This window comes from Sceloporus occidentalis, unplaced genomic scaffold (assembly GCF_023333645.1).
Source record: "Sceloporus occidentalis isolate IW3139 unplaced genomic scaffold, rSceOcc1.0.p SCAF_231, whole genome shotgun sequence".
NCBI lineage: Eukaryota > Metazoa > Chordata > Lepidosauria > Squamata > Phrynosomatidae > Sceloporus > Sceloporus occidentalis.
In genome coordinates this window covers 987,290-1,015,000 of record NW_028317211.1, presented here as the reverse complement: position 1 = coordinate 1,015,000, position 27,711 = coordinate 987,290, and the positions used below count along the sequence as shown (strand labels likewise).

General features: G+C 50.7%; 2 protein-coding genes across 2 annotated transcripts; one reads left to right on the top strand and one right to left on the bottom strand.

Annotated features, from left to right (window-relative positions):
• Nucleotides 1-12,644: 12,644 nt before the first annotated feature.
• LOC149276696 (mechanosensitive cation channel TMEM63B-like) lies at nucleotides 12,645-20,750 on the bottom strand. Its single transcript, XM_089503379.1, has 22 exons — nucleotides 20,631-20,750; nucleotides 20,436-20,515; nucleotides 19,673-19,711; nucleotides 19,102-19,192; nucleotides 18,504-18,541; nucleotides 18,258-18,400; nucleotides 17,864-17,915; nucleotides 17,668-17,776; nucleotides 17,433-17,503; nucleotides 17,071-17,151; nucleotides 16,610-16,733; nucleotides 16,084-16,217; nucleotides 15,712-15,849; nucleotides 15,163-15,316; nucleotides 14,958-15,064; nucleotides 14,690-14,776; nucleotides 14,542-14,607; nucleotides 14,250-14,412; nucleotides 13,850-14,123; nucleotides 13,646-13,761; nucleotides 13,473-13,553; nucleotides 12,645-12,818 (listed from the first exon to the last, which is right to left on the bottom strand). Exons 1-22 carry the CDS (start codon nucleotides 20,748-20,750, stop codon nucleotides 12,645-12,647), a joined length of 2,442 nt encoding a protein of 813 aa, XP_089359505.1.
• A 2,258-nt stretch (nucleotides 20,751-23,008) lies between these two features.
• Nucleotides 23,009-23,344, top strand: LOC149276695 (large ribosomal subunit protein uL14m). Its single transcript, XM_089503389.1, has one exon. It carries the CDS (start codon nucleotides 23,009-23,011, stop codon nucleotides 23,342-23,344), a length of 336 nt encoding a protein of 111 aa, XP_089359515.1.
• Nucleotides 23,345-27,711: the final 4,367 nt, after the last annotated feature.

Sequence of the window (27,711 nt, the reverse complement as noted above, 5' to 3'; positions counted from 1 at the left end):
GAGGGGATTGGCCCAGGATGGGGGAGGGCGAACGCTAAGGAGCGGAGATTGTTAAAGAGACAGCAGAGCGGCTCCGCACCTGCACCGGCCCTTTAACGGAGAAACGGCATCCCCGCCGCAGGGATTTCAGTGCAGCAAACACCTTCCGAGAGGGTGGTAGATAAGTGGAGCAGCCTCCCAGCAGAAGTGGTAGAGGGTAATACAGTGAGGGTATTAAACATGCATAGGGCAGACATACGGCTCCTGAATCAGCAGGAGAGACAGGTAGTCACAGGTCACAGTCACAGGTAGAAGGGGGCCGATCTGCCGGCAGGGTCTGAGTTTCTGTGCTTATTTCCCCGGGATATTATTGCTCATTGATTTATATATAGCGCCGACGTGTTCCGTCGCGTGTCCTTTAGTCTATGTGATGGGCTATTAACCCTTTGAGTGGCACTTTTCATAGTTTAGTTATAGATACACGTGGCTGCCATATAACCAGTTGATGCTTTATTCCAGGTGGCCTGTATACTGTATGTAAATATATATGCTTCTGGACACGTTAAGAGAAGCCGCGTGTCCATCGCATGATGTATGTATATAATGTATTTTACCCATATCTGCCAATTTAATTAATAAAAACAAAATAATTTCCTTAAAGGACCCGCCTTACACACTGTATACGATATAATGCAGGGAAGGCGTGTGAGAGAAAGGGTTAAATGGCATTTTATATATATATATATATATATACACAAAAAAAATGGAGAAACTGAACATTTACACTAATAACACTTTTTGCACCTCTGGTCTCCCGTCACAATCACCATCTGAGGATGATGGGAATGGCAGTTTACCAAAGCTCGCTCATAACAGGGACCCCTGAAGTGTGTGGCCCCCACAGACAGAATGATGCTGGGGGTACTCCGTGGGGGCCCAACGCTTCAAGAGCACCGCAGCGTGGTGTGCACTTACACGCGTGTGCGCACACGGAACCTTCACAATAAATATTTACTTTATTTAATTGGGGGTGTGGTCATGGGCATGGCTTTATAATGTTTGGTCACATCGAGGGAGGGGCAGAGAAAGGGGAGGAGAGAGATAACCGCAAAAAAAAAAAAGGGAAAACGAGAGAAAGGGAGGAGAGCCTTTAACGGCTGAGATGATGACATTTGGCCCCCCGCTGTCCCTGTTACAGATTAAAAGCAGCCCCCAGTGCTGGGCCCAGAAAGTGGCCGTCATCTCCATGGTCGGTGGGTCTCCAGCACATGCGTGTCTCCATACAGAGGCTCACTGACCAAAAGCACGTGGCCCGGCTCCTGATTACCGAGTCCGGGTGTTCAGCCTCTCCCGACAGGTGTAGAAAATCAGCCCATAGGCAGCCGTCTCCAGAGAGAGACACAACGGGTCGTCCCGAAGAGCGCCTTAAAGGTGGCGCTGTCACAGGAGGTCACCTTTACCACAAGCCAGTCCACGGAAATCTGCCCCGGGCCGCTGTGAGGTGATATTATTGTGAAGTGGGAGCGTCTAGGAGTAAAAGCAGCTCAGCCACGAAGCGGCAGAGCGCATATTCACAGTGCGCGACACTCACCAACCACGCTCACACTCAGAGCGCGGACACTCACATCACACACACTCACGCACCGGGGGCTTCATAAGATCCATTTCCACGGCTGAGCAGCTGCACACAAGCCTCAGATCACTTTGTATAATGCCAAGCGGGGGCTGGAGTGGTGTAAAGCCACCTCAACTGGGCTCTGGAGCAGGGGAACCGTGTTCTCTGGAGTGATTGGTCGCTTTTCACTGCCTGATGAATCTGGGTTTGGTGAATTCCAGGAGAACGCTGCCCACCGGGACAAACGGTCCCCGCTGTACGGATTGGTGGGGAGGGGTAATGGAACTGGTGCTTGGATGGGGCCCAGGGCCTGCAGAACATCAAATTACTCATCAATCACCCGTCTTTCAGGCTGTGCAGTAGATGTAGCCCCCCGCTGTAGCCCCCTTCACAGGTTCCATTATATTAGCAGCTAATGTTTAATGTGCAATTCAGAGTTTGGCCAGAGAGGGCGCCTGTGAACTGACTCTTTAGAGTCCTGCTGCCCCCTGCTGGTCAGTGAATCTGGGACATTAAAGAATCCGCGTCAGGGGCTCTGGGATTTTTGGGGGGGCCGGAGTTCCCTTTCCATGACGGACGCTGCCAGTCCGTCCTCCCTACTCATAAACCTTCACACCTCGCAATTAAAAAACCGACAGCGTTGGGTTAGACCGGCACGCGGGATGCCCCTGAATTGCCTGAAGTGCCGTTCACAGGGGAGGAATAACGGCCGGCATAGAGCTATCATCGCATTAAGCTACCTTTGAGGCTCCAGGCCTTGGTTTTAGATCTCATGAGAGCCAACAGTTCCAGACTGGGCCATGACAGCTACCGAGCAACAAGGGCCCCTGGGGCCCTAGGGTTTACCCCTCTAAATTCCCACCGTAAGTAGTGTTACCCCAATCCGACAGCCAGCGTATGGATTCACTCCTCGTTACTTAGTAAATTATGTGTTAGCCAATAGCTGAGACTTCCCGGCTTCCAATCAACAATCGTTAATTTCTAACGATAATTTGTTTTCCCTTAGACCTAACGGCAGCACAAGAGGGGTATTACTGCCCCTGTGAACAATTAGGACAGGTGGAAAATTAATGATTTACACAATTAAATAAGCAATTAACCCCCTTTACCCCACCTATAAAGGGAACGCCACCCCTAACCACAGTGTGCTATAACAAGAATAATAAAAAAATATAAGACAATTTGTAATAAGATAATACAAATTATCGTTAGAAATTAACGATTCCCTTACGTCCTAACTGGCAGCACAAGAGGGGAAGTAGCTAGAAGATCACCTATGAGGGAGGGTCTTCCGGCTGAACGACGTTCAAAACAGACCGCCCAAAAGCAGTGTCTTCCGAACGTCTTAAATTTAGCCTATAATGGCTTATAAAAGCTGAGTCAGAACTCCGGGAGGCAGCAGCACAAACATGTTGAAGAGGGATGAGGCCCCTTTCAGCAGCCGAGGTAGCTGCCTCTCTGGTAGAGCGCGGAAAAAGGCGGGAGGAGGCAAGCCTTGAGCTGAGAAGGATTCTCTGATGGCTTCCTTCATCCACCTGCTCAGGGATGGTTTAGAAGCTTTAGATCCTTTGTTCCTGCCAAAAAACTGTAGAAAGAGAGATTTTCATCTTTCCTGAAGACACCGGATCTTTGCAGATAGATCTGCAGACATCTGGGGATGTCAAGAGTATGTAGAAGAGATTCTTCTTCTGTTGAAGGATCCGGGTGAAAAACAGGTAGAGAGATGACCTGATTAATGTTCTGAAACGAAGGAATCTTCGGTAAAAAAGCTGGCAGGAACCTTAGAAGAACCCTATCAGGCGGGAATAGGGTGTAAGGCTCAAAGGCACACAGAGCTTGCAACTCACCAATTCTCTTGGCAGAGGTGATCGCCACTAGGAAGGCAGCCTTCCAGGAAAGGTACTTCATGTCCATGCTTTCCAATGGCTCGAAGAGGGGGAGAGCATAACCCCCTGAGCACGACAGTAAGGTCCCATTGAGGGACTGGTCTCAGGATCTTAGGTTTCACAAAAAGATGACCAAAATAATATAAAGAGTTTTATTAAACATAAAAATCTTCTTAGTTATACCTACCCTGAGATTGAAAATGCAAGGGAAGGATAACACACAAAGCCAAAGATAGACAGAAGACTCTGGGAAGGTAACTAATAGCTGTACCAAGAGACAGCCTAAAGGACACTAACGGGTTAATATATACTGGCAGAGAACCAAAACGGGAAGCCACGCCCCCCCAAGTGACATCAGAGGCCACAAAAGAAAATCAGGAATCCAAGTAAGAACAAACTTTCTATGGGATTATTACTGCTGCTGAGGGAAAAGAAATAGATTCCTCCCCCTCAGCAGCTAAAACAGTACAGGGAGGCAGAGAACTCCAGAACATCACAGCCTAGATCAGCAGACATGAAGATAAGCAGCTGGGAGGAGACATCCAAACCATGCAGGTATAGATCCAGCACAAACACAGATAATGCTGGGTGAAATGAGGCCGTCCTGCACCACAGCAGGGCAGCAGATAAAAATAGGATACGCAATCCAACATGAGGGCACCTGAAAAAAGTAAAATAAAGGTTAGCAAGCACAAAACACAAGGTCTCACACAGAGCCCACCACCTGTCCCGATATGTCCAAAGGACAGAAAAAAAGCACACTGTGGTTAGGGGTGGAGTTCCCTTTATAGGTGGGGTAAAGGGGGTTAATTGCTTATTTAATTGTGTAAATCATTAATTTTCCCCCTGTCCTAATTGTTCACAGGGGCAGTAATACGGTAGCGGCTAGTTCCTACCCAGTAGAAGGACTCTGGTGATGTCAGCAGACCATGTGACTGTTTGGTCACATGGTACAAAGAACTACAGAAAAAAGAAGAAGCAGCAACGCGGGACGTGCAAATGGGCTGTGCTGGGCTGCTGTTTCTTTTTCAGTAACGTGGGATGTGAGGATGAAGTTTTAACAGAACTCCTGAAAATACAGAATATTATGGAGGCAGAAGAAAACTTGAATCTGTGAAATAATTCACAGTGAGTCTCTCTCTGTCTGTGCCAGTGATTGTGTCTCTCTCTGTGCCAGTGATTGTGTCTCTCTGTCTGTGCCAGTGATTGTGTCTCTCTCTGTGCCAGTGATTGTGTGTCTCTCTCTGTGCCAGTGGTTGTGTGTCTCTCTCCCTGTGTCAGTGAGTGTCACTCTCTCTCTGTGCCCTGTCTGTCTCTGTGCCAGTGAATGTGTGTGTCTCTCTCTCTGTGCCAGTGTGTGTCTCTCTCTCTGTGCCAGTGTGTGTCTCTCTCTCTGTGTCAGTGAGTGTGTGTCTCTCTCTCTGTGTCAGCGTGTGTGTCTCTCTGTGTCAGCGTGTGTGTCTCTCTCTCTCTGTGCCAGTGAGTGTGTCTCTCTCTCTGTGCCAGTGAATGTGTGTGTCTCTCTCTCTGTGCCAGTGTGTGTCTCTCTCTCTGTGCCAGTGTGTGTCTCTCTCTCTGTGTCAGTGAGTGTGTGTCTCTCTCTCTGTGTCAGCGTGTGTGTCTCTCTGTGTCAGCGTGTGTGTCTCTCTCTCTCTGTGCCAGTGAGTGTGTCTCTCTCTCTGTGCCAGTGAGTGTATGTGTCTCTCTCTCTGTGCCAGTGAGTGTATGTCTGTCTCTCTCTCTCTCTCTCTCTCTCTCTCTCTCTCTCTCTCTCTCTCTCTCTCTCTGTGCCAGTGAGTCTCTCTCTCTCTGTGCCAGTGAGTCTCTCTCTCTCTGTGCCAGTGAGTGTGTCTCTCTGTCTCTCTCTGTGCCAGTGAGTGTGTCTCGCTTTGTCTCTCTCTGTTCCAGTAAGTGCGTCTCTTGCGCCTCCGCTCAACTCTCCTGCACATCATTTTTTAGTGAATAGACCCATTTGTTATAGACTAAATGCCATGTCTGTAATTGAGACCTTCACAATGTATATGAGAATGTGATAAAATAAAGCAACAGCTGTATAAGTTTCAAAATAATAGTAATAATAATAATATATGTTCACGAATAATTAAATGAACATAACGCATGTAATATATCTGGAATTGCAATAAAAAAATCAGTTTTTGGGGGTTTTTTTTGTTTTTTTTCTTTAACTAGATGTTTATACTGTTTTCTTCTTCTACAGTCTATCTCAACCAGTCACAAAACATTAACTTTTTAGTGACGGGTAGATTAATAGATTACGTCCTCATGGTGGCGGCTTTTTGGAATAGGAGCCTGGCATAAGCTGTTGCCACGGAGTATTGTGCAGCGGACAAGTGCAAAGGTAGTGGGAACAGCTCAGCTGTGTGCGTCGGACCGCCATTCACAAGAGAGAATATCCAAGAAAGGCTCCATTGGTTGTGTCTTTCTCCTGCTCAGGTGATTAGGGACCACACAGCGTTAAGTTGTGAATCCAGGACAGATGGAAGACAATTGGAGTCATAAAAAGGACATGTCGGTACCCATTAACACAACAATTATTAGGAATATCTATGAGTATGTTATGAAACGGCGTTAGATTAAATTAAATCTAATAGACAATGTTTCTGCCTTTTTGTTTCTTGCCTTTTTGACCATGGCAAGACCATGGAAACAAGATTTCTCACTACGAACCGTCTAGTTCCTATTCCTGTAAGGGACCTGTGTGAGCTGGAGGTATGAAAGTCCTTTAGCTGGATAGAAACTAGATTTTTCACCGTAAACCGTCTAGTTTCTATCCCTGTAAGGGACCTGTGTGAGCAAGAGATATGAGTTCCTTTGCAGTATAAGAACTAGGGATTGTTATCCTTGGTATGAAAGTCCTTTAGCTGGATGGAAACTAGATTGCTCACTATGAACCGTCTAGTTCCTATCCCTGTAAGGGACCTGCATGAGCTGGAGATATGAGTCCCTTTGCAGTATAAGAACTAGGGATTGTTATCCTTGTAAAGGACCATTGTTACTTGATGGTATAAAAGTCCTTTAGGTGGATGGAAACTAGTTTTCTCACTATGAATCGTCTAGTTCCTATCCCTGTAAGGGACCTGTGTGAGCTGGAGGTATAATTGTCTCTTGGTTGTATGAGGACCTGTGTGAGCTGAAGGTATAAAAGTCCTTTAGCTGGATGGAAACTAGATTTCTTACTATGAGCCGTCTAGTTCCTATCCCTGTAAGGGACCTGCGTGAGCTGGAGTGATAAGGGTCCTTAAACTGGATGGTAACTAGATTTCTCACCATGAACCATCTAGTTCCTATCCGTTAACAGGACCTGGCCACGATGGAGCAAAAGGTCCTTTACAGGGATAGAAACTAGCTCTCTTTCCATGAGCTGGATAGTTCCTATCCCTGTACAGGACCTGACCACTAGGGGGCAAAAGGTAATTTTGCTGGATAGAAAATAGCTCACACACACTGAGCAAGCGATTTCCTATACCTGTAAAGGACATGGTCCTTCTACCAGATAGGAACCAGTCGCAACCGCAGTAATACCCCTCTTGTGCTGCCGTTAGGACGTAAGGGAATCAGAGGATACAAACAGTAAGTCTTTATTGGCGCAAAAATGGGATCCATGGAAATCACCGCAAACTGTCCCAAAATAGTAAACATGCAGAGAGTTTCTCCCAGGTGCTCATCGCGGCTGCACCTTTAGCTCCGTATGATATATGATACACGTTATATGTTATACGATATATGTTATATGATTATTGCATGGCTTTTCCTATTAACCCCTCCTTGGGCCGCTCCAAACTGGGAGTCGTAGGCCTGGTGTGAGAACGCAGGGAGAGAGACGGATAATGATACTGTGAGAGAGTGCCAGGAATAAATAAAGAGACAGAGATACACAGTGAGAGAGACAGACGGAAGCCCTGGATTTATATTCTTGCTCTCCGCGAGACAGCCCTCTCACACCAACCCCAAACCGGCCCTCTCACATCAACCCAAAACCGTCCCTCTCGCGTCCACTGCGAGCCGATGCAGTGGGAGTTGGAGTTGTCCGCGTTATAACAAAGTTATTTAATGGGGGATATTAATGCTGTTTAGATGCAGAATACGCTGTTCGTGCGTGCGAGAGATCACAGGAACCTGCCCTCGGGACACAAAGCTTGCCGTTTAAATAGTGCTGATGTCACTCTGCGGGCAGGGTGTCTCCGTACTGCACTTTTAACCCCTACAGGACTAGGGCAGTTTTTGTGCTTCTGCTATGTCTTTCTTCAACTGAATACAACTAGAAACAACCCAATACATAACTGGGGGTCTTTAGAGATCCTAAAATAATCCCCCATTTTCTTAAAATTACTACCCCAAATTATATTCAGCTATTTTTCCACTTTATGGAGAAACAATGCGCTTGTGGACCCCTTATATTCTTCATAAATAGCAAATTATAAGCTGAAGAAATAGAACTAAGAAAGTTAACTAAAGAAAGACAGCGCTCAGAGAAAGCGTGAATATAAAAACATATATAATTTATTGATAGACTATAAATAAAAGAAAAAAACATATATTAGGAATTCATACAAAGCAAAAGGAAAACATACAACAACAAAAAAAGGATCGTATGTATAAATACGACTAAAGGATAAAAAATGAAAATAAAAATTCAAGAAAAAAAAAATGTAATATAATTTAAAAGTTCTTCAGCTGCATACAGAAGGCGCATGAAGAAATAGAACACGTGATATATATCTCTATATAAAGACACCACTTTAACCACATAATACATCGAAAAAGGAAAATATACAAATCAGGACAATAAAATAAATCCCACCCGCCGTGTGTTCTTCAGAAGGGATTCGGCAATACGGGTCTCTTTCTGGGGCTTCCACCTGTCTGTAATAAGGGGTGCGAAGGCTCAGGGGGAAAGGGCAGATTCTCAGGGTCACACGGTCTGGAGCCGACCCCTTCATGTTCTCCTCTGATTTAATGATATCTGAGCATCCCGATTGGTGTTTCAAATTGGATTTTTCAAATTGTATTTTGTGACGCCCATGTCTCATTTGGGACTGTTTGGCAGCCAACCAGCCCAAAATCCCTCCACAAGGTATATGTTTTCAGAGAGAAGACACCCCGTACTATCTCACTAGGAGAGTTTGGACACTTTCACCAATCCGTGGCAAAAGGAGCCGTAAAGTTAATTTTCGTTTCCACATTTTTTAGGATTGTTTGCACAGATTATATGTAAATGCAGCGAAACCCCCCAAATATATTCAGCTGCATCTCCCGATCACAGAAATACCCCACATGCTGAGGTACCACATGACGCTCATCTCACTGCTCAACAGCAAATAGGGAATAGGAGGCACACAGAAAATAAAGGGTTAAATGACCCGTTGTACAGCGCTACAGAGTTTGATGGCGCTATATAAAACAATAAATGATAACACATTATGCAAACACAGATTAGATAAGAAAAGTCCTTTGCTTTTCTCATGCACCGGCTTCTCTGGTCTGCAACTCCCATCACCCTTATCAGTTTGGCTGAGGGTGATGGAGAAAAGCCAAAGGCTGGCCTCAGCCCGTCTCTATATAAAAAGGGGGCGCGGAGTATTTTTATTTTATGATTTGTGTATTTTTTGTGTATTATAATGGGGGGGGGTTGGGCTGATCTTTTTTTTTTACTTTTATTTTGTTTATTTCAATGTTCTGAGGCTTTTGGTCGAAGTCACGCAGAGCGGCAGCGGCCTCTTTACTTCATGTCCTCCGACAGAAGGCTGGTGCGTCGAGACCACCGGCCAGAGACGAACGTCCGGTAACGGGCCAGGCGGTGGTCTTGACCGGGAAATCAGTCCATACTACGTGGATGGATGTCTACACCTGCCGTTGCCTGCCCAGTCCCTGCGGCCGTCCTTAGGTGTTGGTCAGGGAGGGAAAGAGCATTTTAAATGTTGCCCCCGTGAATGTAGGCGATCGTGGATCCAGCGGGGCAGGAACCGCTCGGCCGGGCTTTCGGTTCTCATCTCAATTCCTCCTTATGATGCGTATCGCAAACATCTGCCGGGGCGAAGACTTCTCAGGCTGAACCGAGCCGGGTCAGGGAGGACTTTCATTATCCGACTTGTGGCCCCCGGTACAACCCAGTACGTCGCCACAGAACAGGGCCACCCTCAACACATCGAACGAGCGGCGGCCGCGGTGACAGAGACTTACGTGGCGAGAAGAAGCAGCCGCTGCGAGGTCGCTTTAATATCTGTAGTTTAATTTTATTTTTTTTACAAATGTACATAATTGTGGGTCTGTGCGGTAGCAGCACACGGGTACGCACACAAAATACACTGCGGGGGACAAAGCCCACGATGGCAGATAGGAACCGGGGGTAACAGGGGGGGGGGGTAAAAGCTTGCTCATGACTTGCTGACACCTTGTTATTCCTCCCCAGATCCCTCTAGAACATGATTGTAACTCTACATCACATCATCGGCGGGCAGAAGAGGACGGCACGGAGCGCCCCGTCACATGCGCGAGACCGTCCTCTCGATATCCTACAACAAACAGACCACAGCAGTTACACCACAATGCAGACCACCGTACGTGTGATACTCCCAAACGCGCGCCTGCAAACCACCGTACGTGCGATACTCCCAAACGCGCGCCTGCAGACCACCGTACGTGCGATACTCCCAAACGCGCGCCTGCAGCCCCTTCCCCTATAGAGATTTCACCCGAAACCTCTGAAACAAAACAAATTGCACAAAATCAAGATTTCCCAGATTTCTAGGAAATTTAAAGTGAATAATTCTCCAAAACGTAAAATAAAAGTCTACAGATCTGTAACCACGGTCTCCATTTTTAATGCCACTGTTCCCTTAAGTCGCTCCACCGGCTGCCCGCTGGCACCACACGGGGTTTCCTGTGTCCCCCGACACCTGGAGGTCTCAGAGCCACCGTTTAGCTTCAGTACCCTAATATTATACTGCCCCCCCCCCGTCCCATTACCAATCTGCCCCAGGTCCATAAATCCATTTCCGGAGCTTCACATCAGTTTAAAAGGACAGGATTCTCAAAAAATACTATAAAGTCTACAGTTCTAAAAGCATAAAACACCTAATATCACATTTCTGATATTCTTAAATATCCTTAAAGTCCAATAAATGACTTTTTCCCCCATTTTCAGGTATTAGAAATTAATCGCTCCCAGAACCCATCACCAAAACATCGGCCCCCTGAGCCGACATTAAAAGCCGGGGGCAGGCTGGGACCCGTAGGGGTAACAGGGCAAAGGCATGATCAGAAAGACCGAGACCCGTGACCTGAGGCTCGGACGCAGCCGGGACCCTCGGGCTCCAAGGTTCGTGGCAGAGGCCGGAGATCACAGCACAGGGGAGAATATTTGACATAAATCCAGTGGTGATACATATTAAGGGGGCTTTTCCCCAGGGCGGTCAGACACAGACCCGTTACCCCAGCTAATCTACGCCCGTTCCCACCAGCCCCGTCTTTCAGGCTGTGCAGTAGATGTAGCCCCCCGGCTGTAGCCCCCTTCACAGTTTCCATTATATTAGCAGCTAATGTTTAATGTGCAATTCAGAGTTTGGCCAGAGAGGGCGCCTGTGAACTGACTGGGATTATTTGGGGGGCCGGAGTTCCCTTTCCATGACGGACGCTGCCGGTCCGTCCTCCCTACTCATAAACCTTCACACCTCGCAATTAAAAAAACCGACAGGATGCCCCTGAAGTGCCGTTCACAGGGGAGGAATAACGGCCGGCATAGAGCTATCATCACACTAAGCTAGCTTTGAGGCTCCAGGCCTCAGTTTTAGATCTCATGAGAGCCAACAGTTCCAGACTGGGCCATGACAGCTACCGAGCAACAAGGGCCCCTGGGGCCCTAGGGTTTACCCCTCTAAATTCCCACCGTAAGTAGTGTTACCCCAATCCGACTGAAATTTCAGGACAGCGACCTCCTCTCCGCAGTAACCGGGACAGAAAGCCAGGATTAACCCCCCAATACAACCGTCACAGGGAACCCCAACCTACATCTTATACTAAACATGGGGGGGGGGGGGACACCAAATGTCAGACAGGAAGGGGATCCCGAGGGCATTGGGGCTTCCGAGACCACAAGAACTTTTTAAGAAGGGACAGAAGTTAGGGATCCAGTAAAGTAAGCTGTCGAACGGGTCAAAAAGCCAGTCCCACCAGTGCAGACCATTTACAGCCACCAGGAAAATCTCCACACAGAAATCAGTGGGGGCAGATATACAGGGGGGGGGTCAGGGGGCAGATATACGAAGGGGGGGCGAGAAGCTGCAGTACAGCAGCCTATTCCATTAAAATGACTGGAAATCCCAGATAACGAGGCTTAGTAAGATGAAGTTGGGAGCCACAAGACCATCGTCTGGACCGGCGCGGCCAGCTGGGCTTCCATAGGGTTATGGGGGGTGCAGCCGCGTTTAACCCCTTCCCCTCGTCTGTTTCGCAGCAGGGCCAGGTTTTTACATCCACAGATTCAATCCAAAATCGCTTAGCAAGACGGAGAAAAGTTTCCTCGAACGTCCGCTCCAGGCTGGAGAGGCTTTTGGTGGCAGGCAGCGGAGACAGCGACTGGCCGGGAACGTCACGTGGTTTAGGGAGAGCAACACACAACCAAACCACCAACACTCAAGTGTAGAGGCTGCCACCTGCACCCACTCAAACCAAGGGTGAGCACTCATACCCAAAGCCCGCGCGCACACACACACACGCACGCGCGCACACACGCACGCACGCACGCACGCACGCACGCACGCACGCACACACACGCACGCGCGCACACACACACACACGTACGCGCGCGCACACACACACACGTACGCGCGCGCACACACACACGTACGCGCGCACACACACACACAGCATAGAGCGCAGGAGTGCAAGGGAAGCCCTAACCCTGAACAGGAGACAGCAGGCAGCGGATGCACACAAACTAATAGTCTATTACAGCAAAATGATCGGGGGTGCCGGGTTTGCGTGCTTTTTTGTAACATGTCCTCTGCTGTCGTCTATAGATTTCCGGGACAGGAGGAGCCGAGGACAAGGGGCAGACGGAGAGGGACCCCCGAAGCGGTGTGAGAACGCGGTGCACAGCACCTGGCGGAGGCCATAGGGACGGTCCTTGCTCCTTGGACCCCGAATCACGGGTGGATTTCATTTTCTATTAAGCAGTCCTCGCACGACTGGAACTCCGCATCGTGGGTGCTGTCGGTGTTCACCTCGTCGTCTTGGGATCCGGGTTCTCCCGCGTCCTCCTGCTCCGCAGCCGGATCACTATCAGTAGAAGAGTCCTGCAGAACCTGCGCGATGTATTTCTACGGAGAGCGAGGAAAAAAATCAGCGTTAGCCAACGGTCCTAACCCACAGCGCTGTATCCAGACGTGTAACACGGATCCGGCTCACAGCCACAGCGCTGTAACACGGATCCGCCTCACAGCCACAGCGCTGTATCCCATCACGTAACACGGATCCGGCTCACACCCGCAGAGCTGTATCCCATCACGTAACACGGATCCGGCTCACACCCGCAGAGCTGTATCCAGACGTGTAACACGGATCCGGCTCACACCCGCAGAGCTGTATCCTATCACGTAACACGGATCCGGCTCACACCCGCAGAGCTGTATCCCATCACGTAACACGGATCCGGCTCACACCCGCAGAGCTGTATCCCATCACGTAACACGGATCCGGCTCACACCCGCAGAGCTGTATCCCATCACGTAACACGGATCCGGCTCACACCCGCAGAGCTGTATCCCATCACGTAACACGGATCCGGCTCACACCCACAGAGCTGTATCCAGACGTGTAACACGGATCCGGCTCACACCCGCAGAGCTGTATCCTATCACGTAACACGGATCCGGCTCACACCCGCAGAGCTGTATCCAGACGTGTAACACGGATCCGGCTCACACCCGCAGAGCTGTATACGATATGTATGTAACCGGTATCAGAACACTTACCGTCAGCTTGCTTGAAGAGGCGTTAGATGGCGGGCGGCCATTCTGTGTTCCATCCACTGCGGTTGTCTCCGCGTCGTCGACCTAAAGGCGATAGAGAGAGCAGAACGAGGCGTCAGACCCACCGAGCGATAAGATTTCCCGCGCCGTCAGAATATCGCCCGCGATCCATGTACCTGGTAGTTGTGAGCACTGAGATATTTAAAGTGCCCAAAGCAAACGTGGCAGAGGCAGACGACGATGGTGATCACCAGAACCACAAACGTGAACATCGATGTCGGAGCGAGGAAGCCTGCGGGTCAAACGAGAAACGTGAAACCCAAACAAGATCCCCGGCAGCTCAGATCAGAGAAACCCACCGCGGACGCGCAGGCGCTTACCGATTCTCACGGTGGAGAAGAAGAGCAGCCAGAAGAGGCAGAGGATCGGCGCCGCCACCACCTGGTTCACCGCCCCGGAGTGGATCTTCTTGTCCAGCTTGGCCGGCAGGTACGCGTAGTACATGTTGTACCGATCCACCAGGTGTTTGAGGAGCATATACATCAATCCAAACGGCACAATAATGGGACATGTGATGCTGTACGTCATGACGACGGTGAAGATGCACATCATCCAGGCGTAGGCCGCCCCAAACTGGAACTCGAAGGCCTGGTGCTGGAAACAAGAAGAGAACGGGCATTAACGAGAGCGAGACAGACATCTCGATACGGACAGAGAGGGCGCCAGGAATAAAGAGACAGACACGCCGTGAGAGTTTGATACAAAGGATAAAGCACACACCCGCTTCACGTTCTTGCGTTCTGCCGCGGAGCGCGCGAGGCACAGGCGGATCATGTACCGCAGCAGCCCCGGAATACGCAGCAAGTCCATCGCCGTCCCAATGAAGGCTGCGGCGATGACATAATTCACAAAGAAGGCTCCGTTATCCGGTAGGAACACGCACCTGGAAGAGAGCACCGGCAAACACCGGAGAGAAGGTTTATAACACGGCTCCAATGACTTAAATCCAAAAACAAACTTTGACTGAATGCGGGGCGTAACCGAGAACCCGATCACCATTCGCTCTACTCACTCGAATCTGATGGCCGCCTCGTCCAGGAACTTCTTATCGAAGAGCCACCGGAAGAAGAGGTGCAGACTGAAAGAGACGAAAGGAAGAGTTCGGTGCCAGAGTGTGGAACGGGCGCTCCGACCCCAAACCCCGTCGGACAGACGTTTACCTGCTCAGGCCCAGGGACGGCAGCAGCAGAACCATGAAGATCAGGAAGGTGTAACACTTGTGCATCGTGGTTCTGTTTTCTCCGGACCTGAGACCAAGAAGACGGAAAGTTACTAAACAATCTCCGGACGGAGCGCACACACTCACACACAGCCACTCCAACAAGTACCGCCAGGGGCCACAATGCACTCATTACATATTCACAACATACAGGCAGCCGGCACCGACAGAGACGTTCACCACAAAATAACCGCCATTAATCTCCATACCTGGTCCAGTGGGCCTCCAAGAAAGTGCTGTAATAGACGATGGTGGGGAGTAAGGAGGAGAAAGCCCACAAGAGCAGAGTGGGGAAGAACTGGGTGATAATGGGATTCTGCAGTGAGAGAAAAAAAAATATATCACAAGGTCATAAATCACAAGAAACACCAATGGCAACACCCCCCCAACCAGAGCGGGGTCCACTCCACTCACGTTCAGATACTCCACGGGCTTGGTGACGTTGAACTTGTCCATGGTGGAGATGATTATCGCTGGGGTGGTGAGAAAGAACAGCAGCATGAAGAGGACAACGTTGATGAGGAAACAACGAAACCACCAGACGAAGCCCTGCGTGGACAGGTTCTCCCTGCGAGAGAGAGCGAGAGGCAAGCGGAGGGTTCAGACGTACGCTCACGGCTTAGTTAAATATTTACGTTACTCTGTGAATTCCGACCGCACAACGAGCTCATTTACACAGCAGAGACATCAAACGTTACTCCTGTTTACAGAAACCTACGCGTTCCTCTACCCGTGACCGCAACACGCAACGCAGGAATCCCAGAACCCATCAACGTCTCCGACACCCGGGACAAGAGGCTAAGACCAAGGTGCCAGAAACGCCTTAAAGTGTTGAATACGGACCTCCTGCGCGACCAACGCGCTCCTCGGTTCTCTAGACTATAATCCAGAGGTGGCCGGCATGACGATGTCTACTCAAACACAGCCGGTGCTCTCGCCCCCAGAAACCCCCCACGCTCTCACCAGTAAATGTTCTGCGGGTCGGGGGCATAGCTCACGCTCCAGTTCAAGACGTGCAGAGAGTCGCTGCACGACGACGTCTTGGGTTCCCCTCGGCAGCTGCAGCCGTGACACTGGCACATGTTGAAGTCTTTGAAGATCCTGCAGAGGACGGAGACACGCGTGAACCATACGACCTGACCACGGAAGACGCCGTACGTCTCCACAGCAGAAGCTAAAAGCATGAAGCGCGGCGTAAACTGCCTGCGCTGTATAAATAAAAGTTAATAATAATAATAATAAAAGCCAACACAGAGACGACCGAGAAGGGGAGAAACAGAGAGAGTACAAGGACCGTCGCCCAGCTTCATCCAGTCAGCCGGGCCGATTACTCACGTGGCGGTGACGGCCTCGTTGTGGAACGTGACGAATGCCATCCCGAGGGGCTTCTCGTTCACTTTCTCCTTCTCCTTCTTGTACTCCTCCTTCAGGTTCTGCTCCAGCCGCGAGTAATATTCCACGGCCTCCACCTGCGCGGGGCAAAAAGTGTGTGAAAAACCTGCGAGTCCACAGGATCTTCCGCACCGCAGGGCTACGCTCACCCCCCAGATCTGCCCCTTCCACCATCACATCTGCCCCTTCCTTATAACTCCACTCAACCGGGACCGGCAGCAAGAGGCAGAGGAGCAGCAAACCCTCCAACCTGTCAATCAAACAGCATCTTAGTGACGCGCCACGTAGAGCCGGCCACAAGCTAGAACGCCCTGTAACCCCGACGCGTTTCCCCACCGAACAAAACAATAAGAAAAGAAACAGATTCTACAAAAAAGGAGAGAGGTTTTAAGATTCTCCCTTTGTGTATCTGCAGACGCCACGTTTAGGAGCGAGCAACGTCTGCCCGTGGCCCCCCGCGGCCCGGTACCTGTTCGCAGCCTTTGATGACGCAGCAGCAGAGGTGTCCGCACGGCTTGGGGTTGATCAGGGACGTTCGGCTCTCTTTGGTCTTCAGGTGAGTGAAATACAACCGGCCGCGTTCAGCCTTCTTCCTGCAGGAGGGACGAGACGGCAAATGAGGAGGACTCGAGGAGAAGCTCCCCTGCCCTTCCCCCGCGTTCAGCAAATTATGGTTAAAAGCCTTTATTTGCCGTTGTCTGGTTCTACCCAAAAAGTCACAGAACTCTATAGAACGTTCTAAAGCAAAAAGGCACCTAGAACATTCCTACTACGCATGGCTCTTCTTGGCCAAAGGGTAAGGGAGAAAGGAGGGGGGGGGGCACAAAATGCCTTACCCCAGGCTGATGGGACAGGGGACCGCTTCTGACCCATCAGGGACGGAACCTGTATCACAGAATAACGCGCTGTATTATATCGCCGTAACCTCACCTTTTCTTGTCCAAGTTCATGAGCCGCGCCACATCGTAGCACGGCCGCGCGTCTAACACCTTGCAGTTGGAATACGCTTCCCTGAAAAGACGCCAACGCGAAGGGTTAACAGAGGAAGTAACATTTTTATTACAGCCATTTGCACCTTTATACAAAATGAAAAACTAAATACAACCCGTTATGTTTAGCGCCCGATGAAGTAACAGTTAAGCGTTAAAAAAGTGGTGCCCCCGCATAACAATAATATAAAGCAGAGGCACGGGAGACCCCCGGGGAGGCGCAGGAGACCCCCGCGGCAGGAGAGACCGCATTAGACAGCTTGTGAAACGCGCGGCAGCGAGAGGCCCGGCGGCGATACTCACTCAAAGTGTTTCTTGATGTTCTCCGGCTCGGCGTACTTGGAGACGCCGTCTATGAACAGCGTGCGCTTCACCTGTGATGGAACACAATCCCGCGTGATTAACGGGAACAGGCGACGTTCGCCAAATTTACTAATCCGAGGGGACGTTAACCCTGCGAGGTCAGTCCGTACCCACCCTGACCCATCTGACACCCGGCAAACGGTAATAACGGGCGCTTCGTTCCCACAGCACTCACCAGATCGTCCTCCTTGTAGTGCATCTTGGACGTGTGCCGGCGCATGCTGTACACGGTGAGCAGCAGGTAGAAGGCGGCGAAGGTGGTGTGTAACCAGAGCAGGTTATCTCTGAGAGAGACGGGAGAGGTAAGCGAGAATGCAATGCGTGTGCCGCGGGCCACAGGTTGGACAGCCCTGTCCTATAAGAATACTCACCCAGAATTCAAGTTGACGATGGTCGTCCTCCCGAAGCTGACCGCGCTGCTTCCTGACAGCGAGAGCGAGAAAAGAGTGAGGAGAGAAAAGAGTGAGGAGAGAGGAGAGAAAAGAGTGAGGAGAGAGGAGAGAAAAGAGTGAGGAGAGAGGAGAGAAAAGAGTGAGGAGAGAGGAGAGAAAAGAGTGAGGAGAGAGGAGAGAAAAGAGTGAGGAGAGAGAGGAGAGAAAAGAGTGAGGAGAGAGGAGAGAAAAGAGTGAGGAGAGAGAGGAGAGAGAAGAGAAGGTTCAATGTGAGCCTGAGCCTCCCCACCACCGGCCCACAGACGGCCTCTGACTGTAAGCTCTGAAGGCCAGAGCTGGACCCCCCCAGCCCCCCCTCGCCAGTTTCTCTTACCCAGCAGATTGCCGGAGAAGTTGATGGGAAGGACGATGCCGACGGACATGATGACGATCACTATCAGGAGGCCGATGATGTGGCGCTGGAAGGAGAGGTAATACACGGCATCCACACCGCATTTCTCAAGGATGATCTCCTCTCTGTAACGAGAGAAAGAGTTTACTATACAGCGTCTGCCCTCGCGGCCCCCCGGCGGTTACAACAATTAGTTAATGCGGGCGTATCGCAGAAAGACAGACTCACTTGATCTTAAAGATGGCCGTCAACCACGAGCACAAACCCTGCAGGGAGAGAACACGAGTCATGTGACCGCGGAGGGGGCAATCGGATAAACACCGAGATACAGACCCCCGAAAGCCTAAACCCGCTTCGCCTCAGCTATGTCTGCTAAGTAGGGCGATGCTTTGGGGTCGTTTCTATATAAAACACTGTTTAGGAGAACAGCCCCTTTAATGGCCATGCTCCGTGTGGGGGGTCACCGAGAGGCATTAATCCTGCACAGCCTCCCAGCGAGCCTGCGCCGAGTCCTTACAACCTCTATATTCTACCACCCCAACTAACATATAGTTCTAGAAAACCCCCATAATGCTATCGAGCCGTTTAGATAATCTGCCCCACACATTAAACAAAAAAAGCATGTAACCCCCCCCGTGTGCACACATCCGCCGTCATACCCCCCCGAGCGGCACCCTTCAGCCAGCAGAAATACAACTCCCAGAATGCTCTGCCAGCATCCTAAAAGAACGAGGGTATGCCTGCACCCAGTGGAGCATCATGGGAGTTGTAGTTCTGTAGCCAGCGGAGGGCGGCTGCCGTGACGGAGGGTTCTGCCGGCACTCACTCGGTCCCTCTGATCGAAATCCATGGAGCTGGAAACCGAGGTCAGACGCTCGTAATGGTCGTGGCTGTCGGAGCGCATGGCCGACGTGGCGCTGCGGAGAGAGGAAGACGGCGTTAGGAGGAGGCGCTCGCTGCTAGTCTACACCCAGCCTGGCAGAAAAAGGGTTAATCACAGAGAGGATATTAAGCTCGTAAGAAAGGTTACCGGACCATTAAGTGTGAATTCGGGACGAAGCACCCGTCCCAAACGCGCAGAAGTCTAAACGGAACCTTTCCACAGCCCCACCGAGGCGCCACTCGGGTCAGCAATGAAAAGGTTAAACGACTCGGGCGAACCTTTCCCCAAAAACACGTCCCCGGCCCTCCGGGTCCCCTCATCCCCACTAACAGGGACAAGTGCTTCGCCAAAAACAAAGAAAGATCTCTCCAGAGCAAGAAAAAGACATCATGCTGAAAGGGTTAACGACAGGAAAGGACCGAACACCAGCCCGGGATGCGATGGGTTAACGGGGCAGTTTGGAGACACAGAGTGATTTGCAGAGTTAGAGTGTTTGTGCGAACTCTACACGTACTATTCCCGCTCCACTCGGAACCGCTGGTGCCGCCGCTGTCTGGATTGAGGGACAGGAAAAAAAAAGGTAACGACAATGAGAGCGGATACGGGGGCCCCCCGAGACCCCCGCGCCGGCAGATCCCCCCCCCCGAGACTCCCGCGCCGGCAGATCCCCCCCCCCCCCGACTCCCGCGCCGGCAGATTCCCCCCCCCCGAGACTCCCGCGCCGGCAGATTCCCCCCCCCCCCCGAGACTCCCGCGCCGGCGGTCCTCCCCCCCCCCCCCGAGACTCCTGCGCCGGCAGATCCTGCCCCCCCCCTGCGTATCCTGGGGGCCCCCCGAGACGGCAGATCCTGGGCCCCCCCCCCCGAGACCCCTGCGCCGGCAGATCCTGGGCCCCCCCCCGGGGGCCCCTGAGATACCCACGCCGGCAGCTCCGCGCTTAACCTTCAAATGACTGGAAATATGCAATGGGCACCCCCTGAGTAACCATTAAGAGCTATACGGCCACGAGACAAAACGCATGGGAAGGGTCAAAAAGGTCCTACAGATATGGAACTGTATACGAAGGGTTAACCCCTGTACTGGCCGGCCGAGGCTTTAACCCTTACTGCCCCAAATACTCGGCTTCCCCACCTCTGATTATTTTATATTTAGCGACACACGTGGTGTTTATAGGGGCTTTGGAGGGGGGGGGGGGCAGAGTATGTGTTGGAGGCTGGGCAAGCAGGGGCCCCGTGTACAGGCCCCAGACGATTGGCTATGAGCCCCTAGGTACTCACCTTTCAACGTCCGACACCAAGGCGAGTCTGCCATAATCCCACGCTAGCTTCCTCAAGACGGAAAAGATAAACAGCAGAGCCTGCGGGGTTAATAAACGCATCACATCACGGAGCCGGTATTACCCCTATTACCCCGCCAATGCAGCGCCAGGGGCATTAAGAGACCCTCGCCCCGGAGCCCCGAGAATCGCTCACCAGGAAGCACATAAAGTCCAGAGCCAGGACGGTGGGGACCCCGCCGAAGGGCAGCCCCTGCAGCACGGTGCTGCGGATGCGCGCGCTGTAGCAGTAATCCTTGGTGGAATTGCCCGCCATGTTTAGATGATCATGCCCTAATCTGCAGAGAGAGAAGGGAGATGTGAGGAACATGCGCAAGCCAGACGCCGGGTATACACTAACCGGTATCACCGGCCGCCAGGAGCCCAGCGTGCCAACCAGCGGGTACACGGAGCTCGCTGCACCCCATCACAAAGCGACAGCACAGCAGGGGTTAACGCGGACCAGCTGGTGCTTTCCTAATCCGGGGTGAAATCCGGAAAGATGATGAGTCTGCGGCCGGCGGATCAGCAGACAGGAACCAGACAGCTGCTGCCGGCCCGTTCACCAGCTGGGGCATCTCGGGGCGCGATGGGGCATCTCGGGGCCCGCCGACGTTCAGACTTTACGACCAATCGAAAAGAACGCTGCCCCCGCTTAAATAACCCCAAGATCCCCGGTGATCCCCGGTCCATGCTGGGGTATTTACAGAACCATTCGGGGGGCAGTCAGTGTCGCTTCAGGGGGTCCCAGGAAAGCAGTGTCGGTGTCACCGGGGCAGTTAAGGGGCAGACGACGGTGTGGCCGGGGCAGTTAAGGGGCAGACGACGGTGTGGCCGGGGCAGTTAAGGGGCAGACGACGGTGTCGCCGGGGCAGTTAAGGGCCACTCTACAGCAAGCAAAAATAAAATTCCCAGAATGCTCTGCCAGAAGCTAAGGGGCAGACGGCGGTGTCGCCGGGGCATCTAAGGGAGAGATGGCAGTGGCTGGGTCGCCGGGGCAGCTAGCGGTGGCGGTGTTGCCGGGGCAGTTAAGGGGCAGACTGCGGTGGTGGTGTCACAGGGCAGCTAAAGGGCAGAAGGCAGTGTTGTTGACAGGGCAGTTAAGGGGCAGACAGCAGTGTTGTTGCCGGGGCAGACAGCAGTGTTGTTGCCGGGGCAGACAGCAGTGTTGTTGCCGGGGCAGACAGCAGTGTTGTTGCCGGGGCAGACAGCAGTGTTGTTGCCGGGGCAGACAGCAGTGTTGTTGCCGGGGCAGTTAACGGGCAGCGTCGGGGTATGTGGCAGTACCGGGGTGCTCACCGTGTGTCGCTGGCTCCCAGGCCGCAGTGTGGCCCTATGCGGGTCCCCGGAAAAGCAGATTCTACCCAGCCCCGGACTCAACACAATGCAGGTGGAAGGCAGAGCCAGTGACGTCAGGTATAGGCTCCGCCCCCCGGCACTGCGGCCCAGCACGCCTGCGGAGTGACGTCAAATTGTGCGTGCGCATCCGCGCCCGCCCCAACATCAACAGTGAATAACTTTATTGTCAACTTTCCAAGAGAGAATGGAATACAGTGACCGCGTGACCCTCTGACCCCGCGACTATTTGTTCTTTAATGCCACACCCGGCTTCTCGGGCACGTGTATAACCCCGAGCACTGCGGAGGCGCGCACTGCGTCTGAGGGGGTTGCGGAAGTGATACGCGCGCGTACCCGGGACGAAGTGGCCGCCGCGAGGGGAGAGTAAGTGTCAGTGAATCTGCCAAAGCCTCACTCCCATCACCCTCATCCTGAGTATCACTCCCGCTGCTATCCGTAGCCCACGGGGTCACTCCGAGGGGTTAATGGCACGCGTCACCGGCCGAACCTGAGGTATTTCAAACTCCTAAAGCGGCCGAGTGTTTGCTTAATGTGAGGGCGCCCTCGGCGAGTCCTTCCCGGCCTGGAGGGCTCTTCATGGAGCGGGAGGATGTTTATTCTCCCGGAGGGCCCTTCACACCTTCAACGGCAATTTAATTCCCCCTTCAGGGCAGGTCTCAGTGTTAACCCTCCCAATGCCAGATGGTATGTTGGTTTTTAAACACCATATTAACACCCCGCGCTATGTGACCCGCTTACCCCCGTGTGTATCCCCCAGCCTCTACTACCCAATTTCCCCCTGTGTCCTCTAGAAGCCGTAGTACCCGGGGCATCATGGCGGCCGTGTGTAACGGAGGGCTGCGGATCCTGGTTACCGGGATATGCCGGGCAGCTTCCAGACAACCCTTCAGGTAAGTCTACGGAAATCACGACACACGCGTTGGGGCAAATACACCACGCATTGGGGCAAATACACCACGCATTGGGGCAAATACACCACGCATTGGGGCAAATACACCACGCATTGGGGCAAATACACCACGCATTGGGGCAAATACACCACGCATTGGGGCAAATACACCACGCATTGGGGCAAATACACCACGCATTGGGGCAAATACCAGCCACCCCCCATAACGACTAATCCGCACGTTGCTCTCCCTCAGCCTGTCGGCATCATGCGCCGCCATCCAGAAGATGAGCCGGGTCCGGGTGGTGGATAACAGCTCCCTGGGGAACACGCCGTACCACCGGCCCCCAAGGTGCATCCATGTTTACAACAAGACCGGGGTGGGCAAGGTGGGCGACCGCATCCTGCTGGCCATTAAGGGTCAGAAGAAGAAAGCCCTGATCGTTGGCCACAGAATGCCCGGCCCCTCCATGACGCCGCGCTTCGACTCCAACAACGTGGTGCTCATAGAGGACAACGGCAACCCCGTGGGCACCAGAATCAAGACCCCCATCCCCACCGCTCTGAGGAAGCACGACGGGGACTTCTCCAAGCTGCTGGCCATCGCCCAGACGTTTGTATGAGACGTGGACCCCAGAGCTGCCCCCCCCCTGCAAGGGTGGTAAATGTGTTGCGTGGGATGCACCCCCCCCGTCACAACTTACTGTGTCCCCTCGGTTGGGGAGGAATCGCCGATGAGAGCTATACATTGTATTTGGGATAAAAGGTCGTTTGGGGCATAGGTGAGAAAATCCAGCTAGGTATGTAGTGGAGTCATGGAACCGAATCCCAGTGGAGAAGGGTTGGGAAAGCAGCGCACCGGGGGATGTATGTTTGCTGCTAATCCTTAAATATTAAATAAAATAAAAGAATATTCTTATTATGATGATTTGATTGGTTTACCGTTCATACAGAAAATGGGGAGGGAAATATCTGGCAACTAACAGATGCCCTCGCCGGGTGTTATGCACCTGGGCGTCGTGACATCATAGATACCCGGATGGGGTGGGCATCGTGATGTCGCCGTACGCGCGATAGGGTAAATAAACCCTATGGCTGCTGGACACAGACTTTTTAGATTTCTTGCCGGTTTTTTCCCCATAATGTGAGTTTCATGCTATTTAGTAAACCTGCCCAGAACATCAGCCGATATCTAAACACCCCCCAAAATCCGAAGGCCGTATACAGGGCCGGCCTTAGGGGTGTGCGACCTGTGCGACCGCACAGGGCGCCATGGTTGCAGGGGCGCCTGACCGGGACTTACATTAAAGCATCGTTTTTTTTTTGTGTTTTTTTTTTAAACTTTATTTAACATCATTCATGTTAAATAAAGTTAAAAAAAAAAAACGATGCTTAAATCTAAGTCCCGGTCAGGGGCACCGAGCGGTTGCTCGTGAAGTTCTCGGCAACCGCTCGGCGCCCCTTACTCTCCGTCGCTGTGCCGGCATCTCATGTTGAGCGCCGGACTATTCCGGCTCTCAACATGAAATGCCGGCACCGCGGCAGAGCGAGAAGACAGATGCCTCCCGCTCTCACCGCAGGACTCCGGCAACAAAGTAAGTGGGGGGGGGGGGGTGTAGTTTGAAGGGGGAGAGGGGGGGGTGTAGTTTGAAGGGGCAGGGGGGGGTGTAGTTTGAATGGGCAGAGGGGAGGGGTAGTTTGAAGGGGCAGAGAGGGCGGGTAGTTTGAAGGGGCAGAGAGGGGGGGGTAGTGAGGGGGGGCGCCAGAGGAGTAGTCCGCACAGGGCGCCACAACGCCTAAGGCCGGCTCTGGCCGTATAATATGACAGGGTGTCTGTGTAACAAGGAGTTTGTCACCATGGTAACCAGTGAAATGTTTCTGCTTATTGAACCATACTGCCCTGGAATCTTAACCCCTTCAGTCCCGGGAGCGATTATGCTCCTTTCCTGCGAATAATGTCCCCCTATATTTTAGGGATCGAGCTTTCTTCTTATGCCATAGTTTAGATAATTAAATCTAACCAACGAAGCGCCAGCTCAGACCATATCGGTAAAAAGCAAGACGATCCCGTGCGGGGCTCCAACGCTGAGATCGATCTGAAGAAGGAACTCCGGAACTCCACGAAATAATCAAATAAACGTATAACAAAAAAAATAATCGAGCGTCTCATTTCTCCCCCCCAGCGGAGAATTTAACCCCACGAGAGGAATGGTGGATTTTCGATCTGGCCCCCGTGGGGTTAAATTCCCGTTCCGATGTGTCTTGTTTATTTGATTAAGGTTTTGTTTGCTTTTACATCTATTTTTATATGTGATTTATTTCTTTATTTGGGAACATTATGTTCTTTGAATTATTATTCATTCTTTTGGTTCCAACATGTGGCCCTCCGGAGCTCGAGGTGCGGCCCACGTGATATCCGTAGCCAGGGCTACCGGGATCACAAGGGCCGTGCTGCTTACCTGTGAGTGGCTGGCACACACTGTGCGAAGAGTGTCTTTTGTAACGCGCAACAGGGGAAGCGGAACCCAGCAGAGTCACGTGAATTTGCGTCGCATTACGTGACTCCACTCCATTCCTGCTTCTGCAGAGGGAAGCAGCGGGCCCTGCGGAAGTCTGAACGGCATCAAAAGTACTGCGGTGGGGAGGGTGTATGAATGAGTATGCGTAATTGAGGGAATTAATCTGTGGATGAATGAGCGATAGCATGGATGTGTAAGGGGGGGGGGTGTAAGTGATGTGCAGACCCCATACTGCTGGAATCTGGGTATGCCTGATTGCTGTTAACGATTATATATATTATATATATATATAAGCAGGGGGGTCATTTTCGGCTTCGTGAACTCTGAATTTTCGGTTTCAGTCCAGAATTTTCATTTCGCTGCATCCCTGGAAAAAATATAGCTATTTAATTTTTACTTATGCGGAATCCTGAATTTTTTGTCACTTCAGAGGATAAAACTGTCTCTAGGCCCAGAAATCAGCGAGAGGAAAAGTGCCGGTTTTGTGTTATTTACTTTATTTCAATCTGCGTATTTTAATAAAGGCCCACTGCACAAAAACCCGGACAGCCCTGTATTAGACCCATTCTTGTTATTATCAGTTGGTTCTTACTTTTTTCACTGTTTGAATAAACCCGGCTATATTGGGGTTGTTTTTGTCGTGTGGGATTAGTGAAACGCGCCAAGCGCTCTCTCTGCGGCCCGCATGATAATCGTATTTTTTTTTTAATAGAATTTTGGATATATATTTTTTTACATCATATTTTTATATATATGGGATCAATAATCCAAATAAAACATTTTTTATACCATAATTAGCTGAAAATTTTGGATGAGAAATTTTAGTAAAAACTAGCGAAAATTAGGAAAAAAAAAAACCCTATTTTTTTTTTTTATATATTTTCCCCTCTGAATCCTCACAAAATGAGGTAAAAGTGACGGAAATCAAATGAATAAATTTTTCAGTTCAGGTGTCCTGATTTCAGAAATGCCTCACTTCTATAGAGATGGCCGCAGAGATGATTTCCTGCGTTTTTTCCCGTATATTTTTTGTGTGGGGTTTGTGTGACGGCCGAGAAACGGTCTTGGTGTGTTTCTTTGTAGAGGCCGTATCTATCGTGTGTATATGTATATACCTATCGTGTGTATATATATATATATATATATATATATATATATATATATATAGTACCCTATAGGGCAGTGTTTTTTTATACTTTTTTAGTTTCTCACTCTCCTCCCCGCGACCCCCCTGCACTGATAGACATATAGACATCCAAAGACATATAAATATATCGCCATCATGCTCCACAGCGCTGTACAATGTGTTATTACTGATTTATATAACACCATCACATGCTGCGGCGCTGTACATTGTGTTATTACTGATTTATATAGCACCATCACATGCTGCGGCGCTGTACAATGTGTTATTACTGATTTATATAGCACCATCACATGCTGCGGCGCTGTACAATGTGTTATTACTGATTTATATAACACCATCTCATGCTGCGGCGCTGTACAATGTGTTATTACTGATTTATATAACACCATCTCATGCTGCGGCGCTGTACAATGTGTTATTACTGATTTATATAGCACCATCACATGCTGCGGCGCTGTACAATGTGTTATTACTGATTTATATAGCACCATCACATGCTGCGGCGCTGTACAATGTGTTATTACTGATTTATATAGCACCATCACATGCTGCGGCGCTGTACAATGTGTTATTACTGATTTATATAGCACCATCACATGCTGCGGCGCTGTACAAAGTGTAAACAGGCATCACTTAATTTGGCCAGAAGCAGGCGAGGAGGGCCCGGCTCACAGGAGCTTACAATCTATATTTGAATGTTAAACCCATCTGCTTTCGAGAGTCATGTGATCGCGCAGCCAGGATAACCCACAGCCCCACGTCCGGTAACCAGCGGCGCCTCGATCCCGTTCTTGGCGCGTTTCTCCGTGGTTGGCAGAGGTAACTTTAACCACCAAATGTTTATAAATCAGCATATAAGATAAATCGTTATCCCGCAGGGCGTAATATCGGTGAACAACCTAAGCGGATAATACCCTTTCCCAAGACATCATCAGATATGAAACGTGGTTCGTTCCGGGGCGGGATAACGATTTATATCGTCTTAGATGCCAATTATGAATGAAAGTGTAACGTTTAGTAACGTGGGCATTATTCGGAAATGTATATTATTTATCATTATTATATTATTGTTATTCTATATCAAATATTGGGGATCTATAGTAATATTTTTACCACATTGATTAACCAGAAATGTAACTATAAAAGTTCTCCTATAAATCGCGGTATAAATGATATATATTTTTATAAATTTAAATGTATAGAGATATAAATCGCGGTATAAATGATTAGTAGAGATTCATTATCCATGCGATAATAGCTCTGATGTAATCGGTACAGGGGGCGGTTCCATGTGTTGTATATTACGCATGATGTATTTTAGTCC

Excerpts from the sequence above, each read along its gene's own strand:
- LOC149276696 (XM_089503379.1), bottom strand. The coding sequence starts at position 20,750 with ATGGCGGGCAATTCCACCAAGGATTACTGCTACAGCGCGCGCATCCGC. Across the intron at positions 14,413-14,541 it reads GAGGCGGCCATCAGATTCGA|GTGCGTGTTCCTACCGGATA; the intron begins GTGAGTAGAGCG and ends GCTCTCTTCCAG. Across the intron at positions 13,762-13,849 it reads CTTCTCCACCGTGAGAATCG|GCTTCCTCGCTCCGACATCG; the intron begins GTAAGCGCCTGC and ends TTTGACCCGCAG.
- LOC149276695 (XM_089503389.1), top strand. The coding sequence starts at position 23,009 with ATGAGCCGGGTCCGGGTGGTGGATAACAGCTCCCTGGGGAACACGCCG.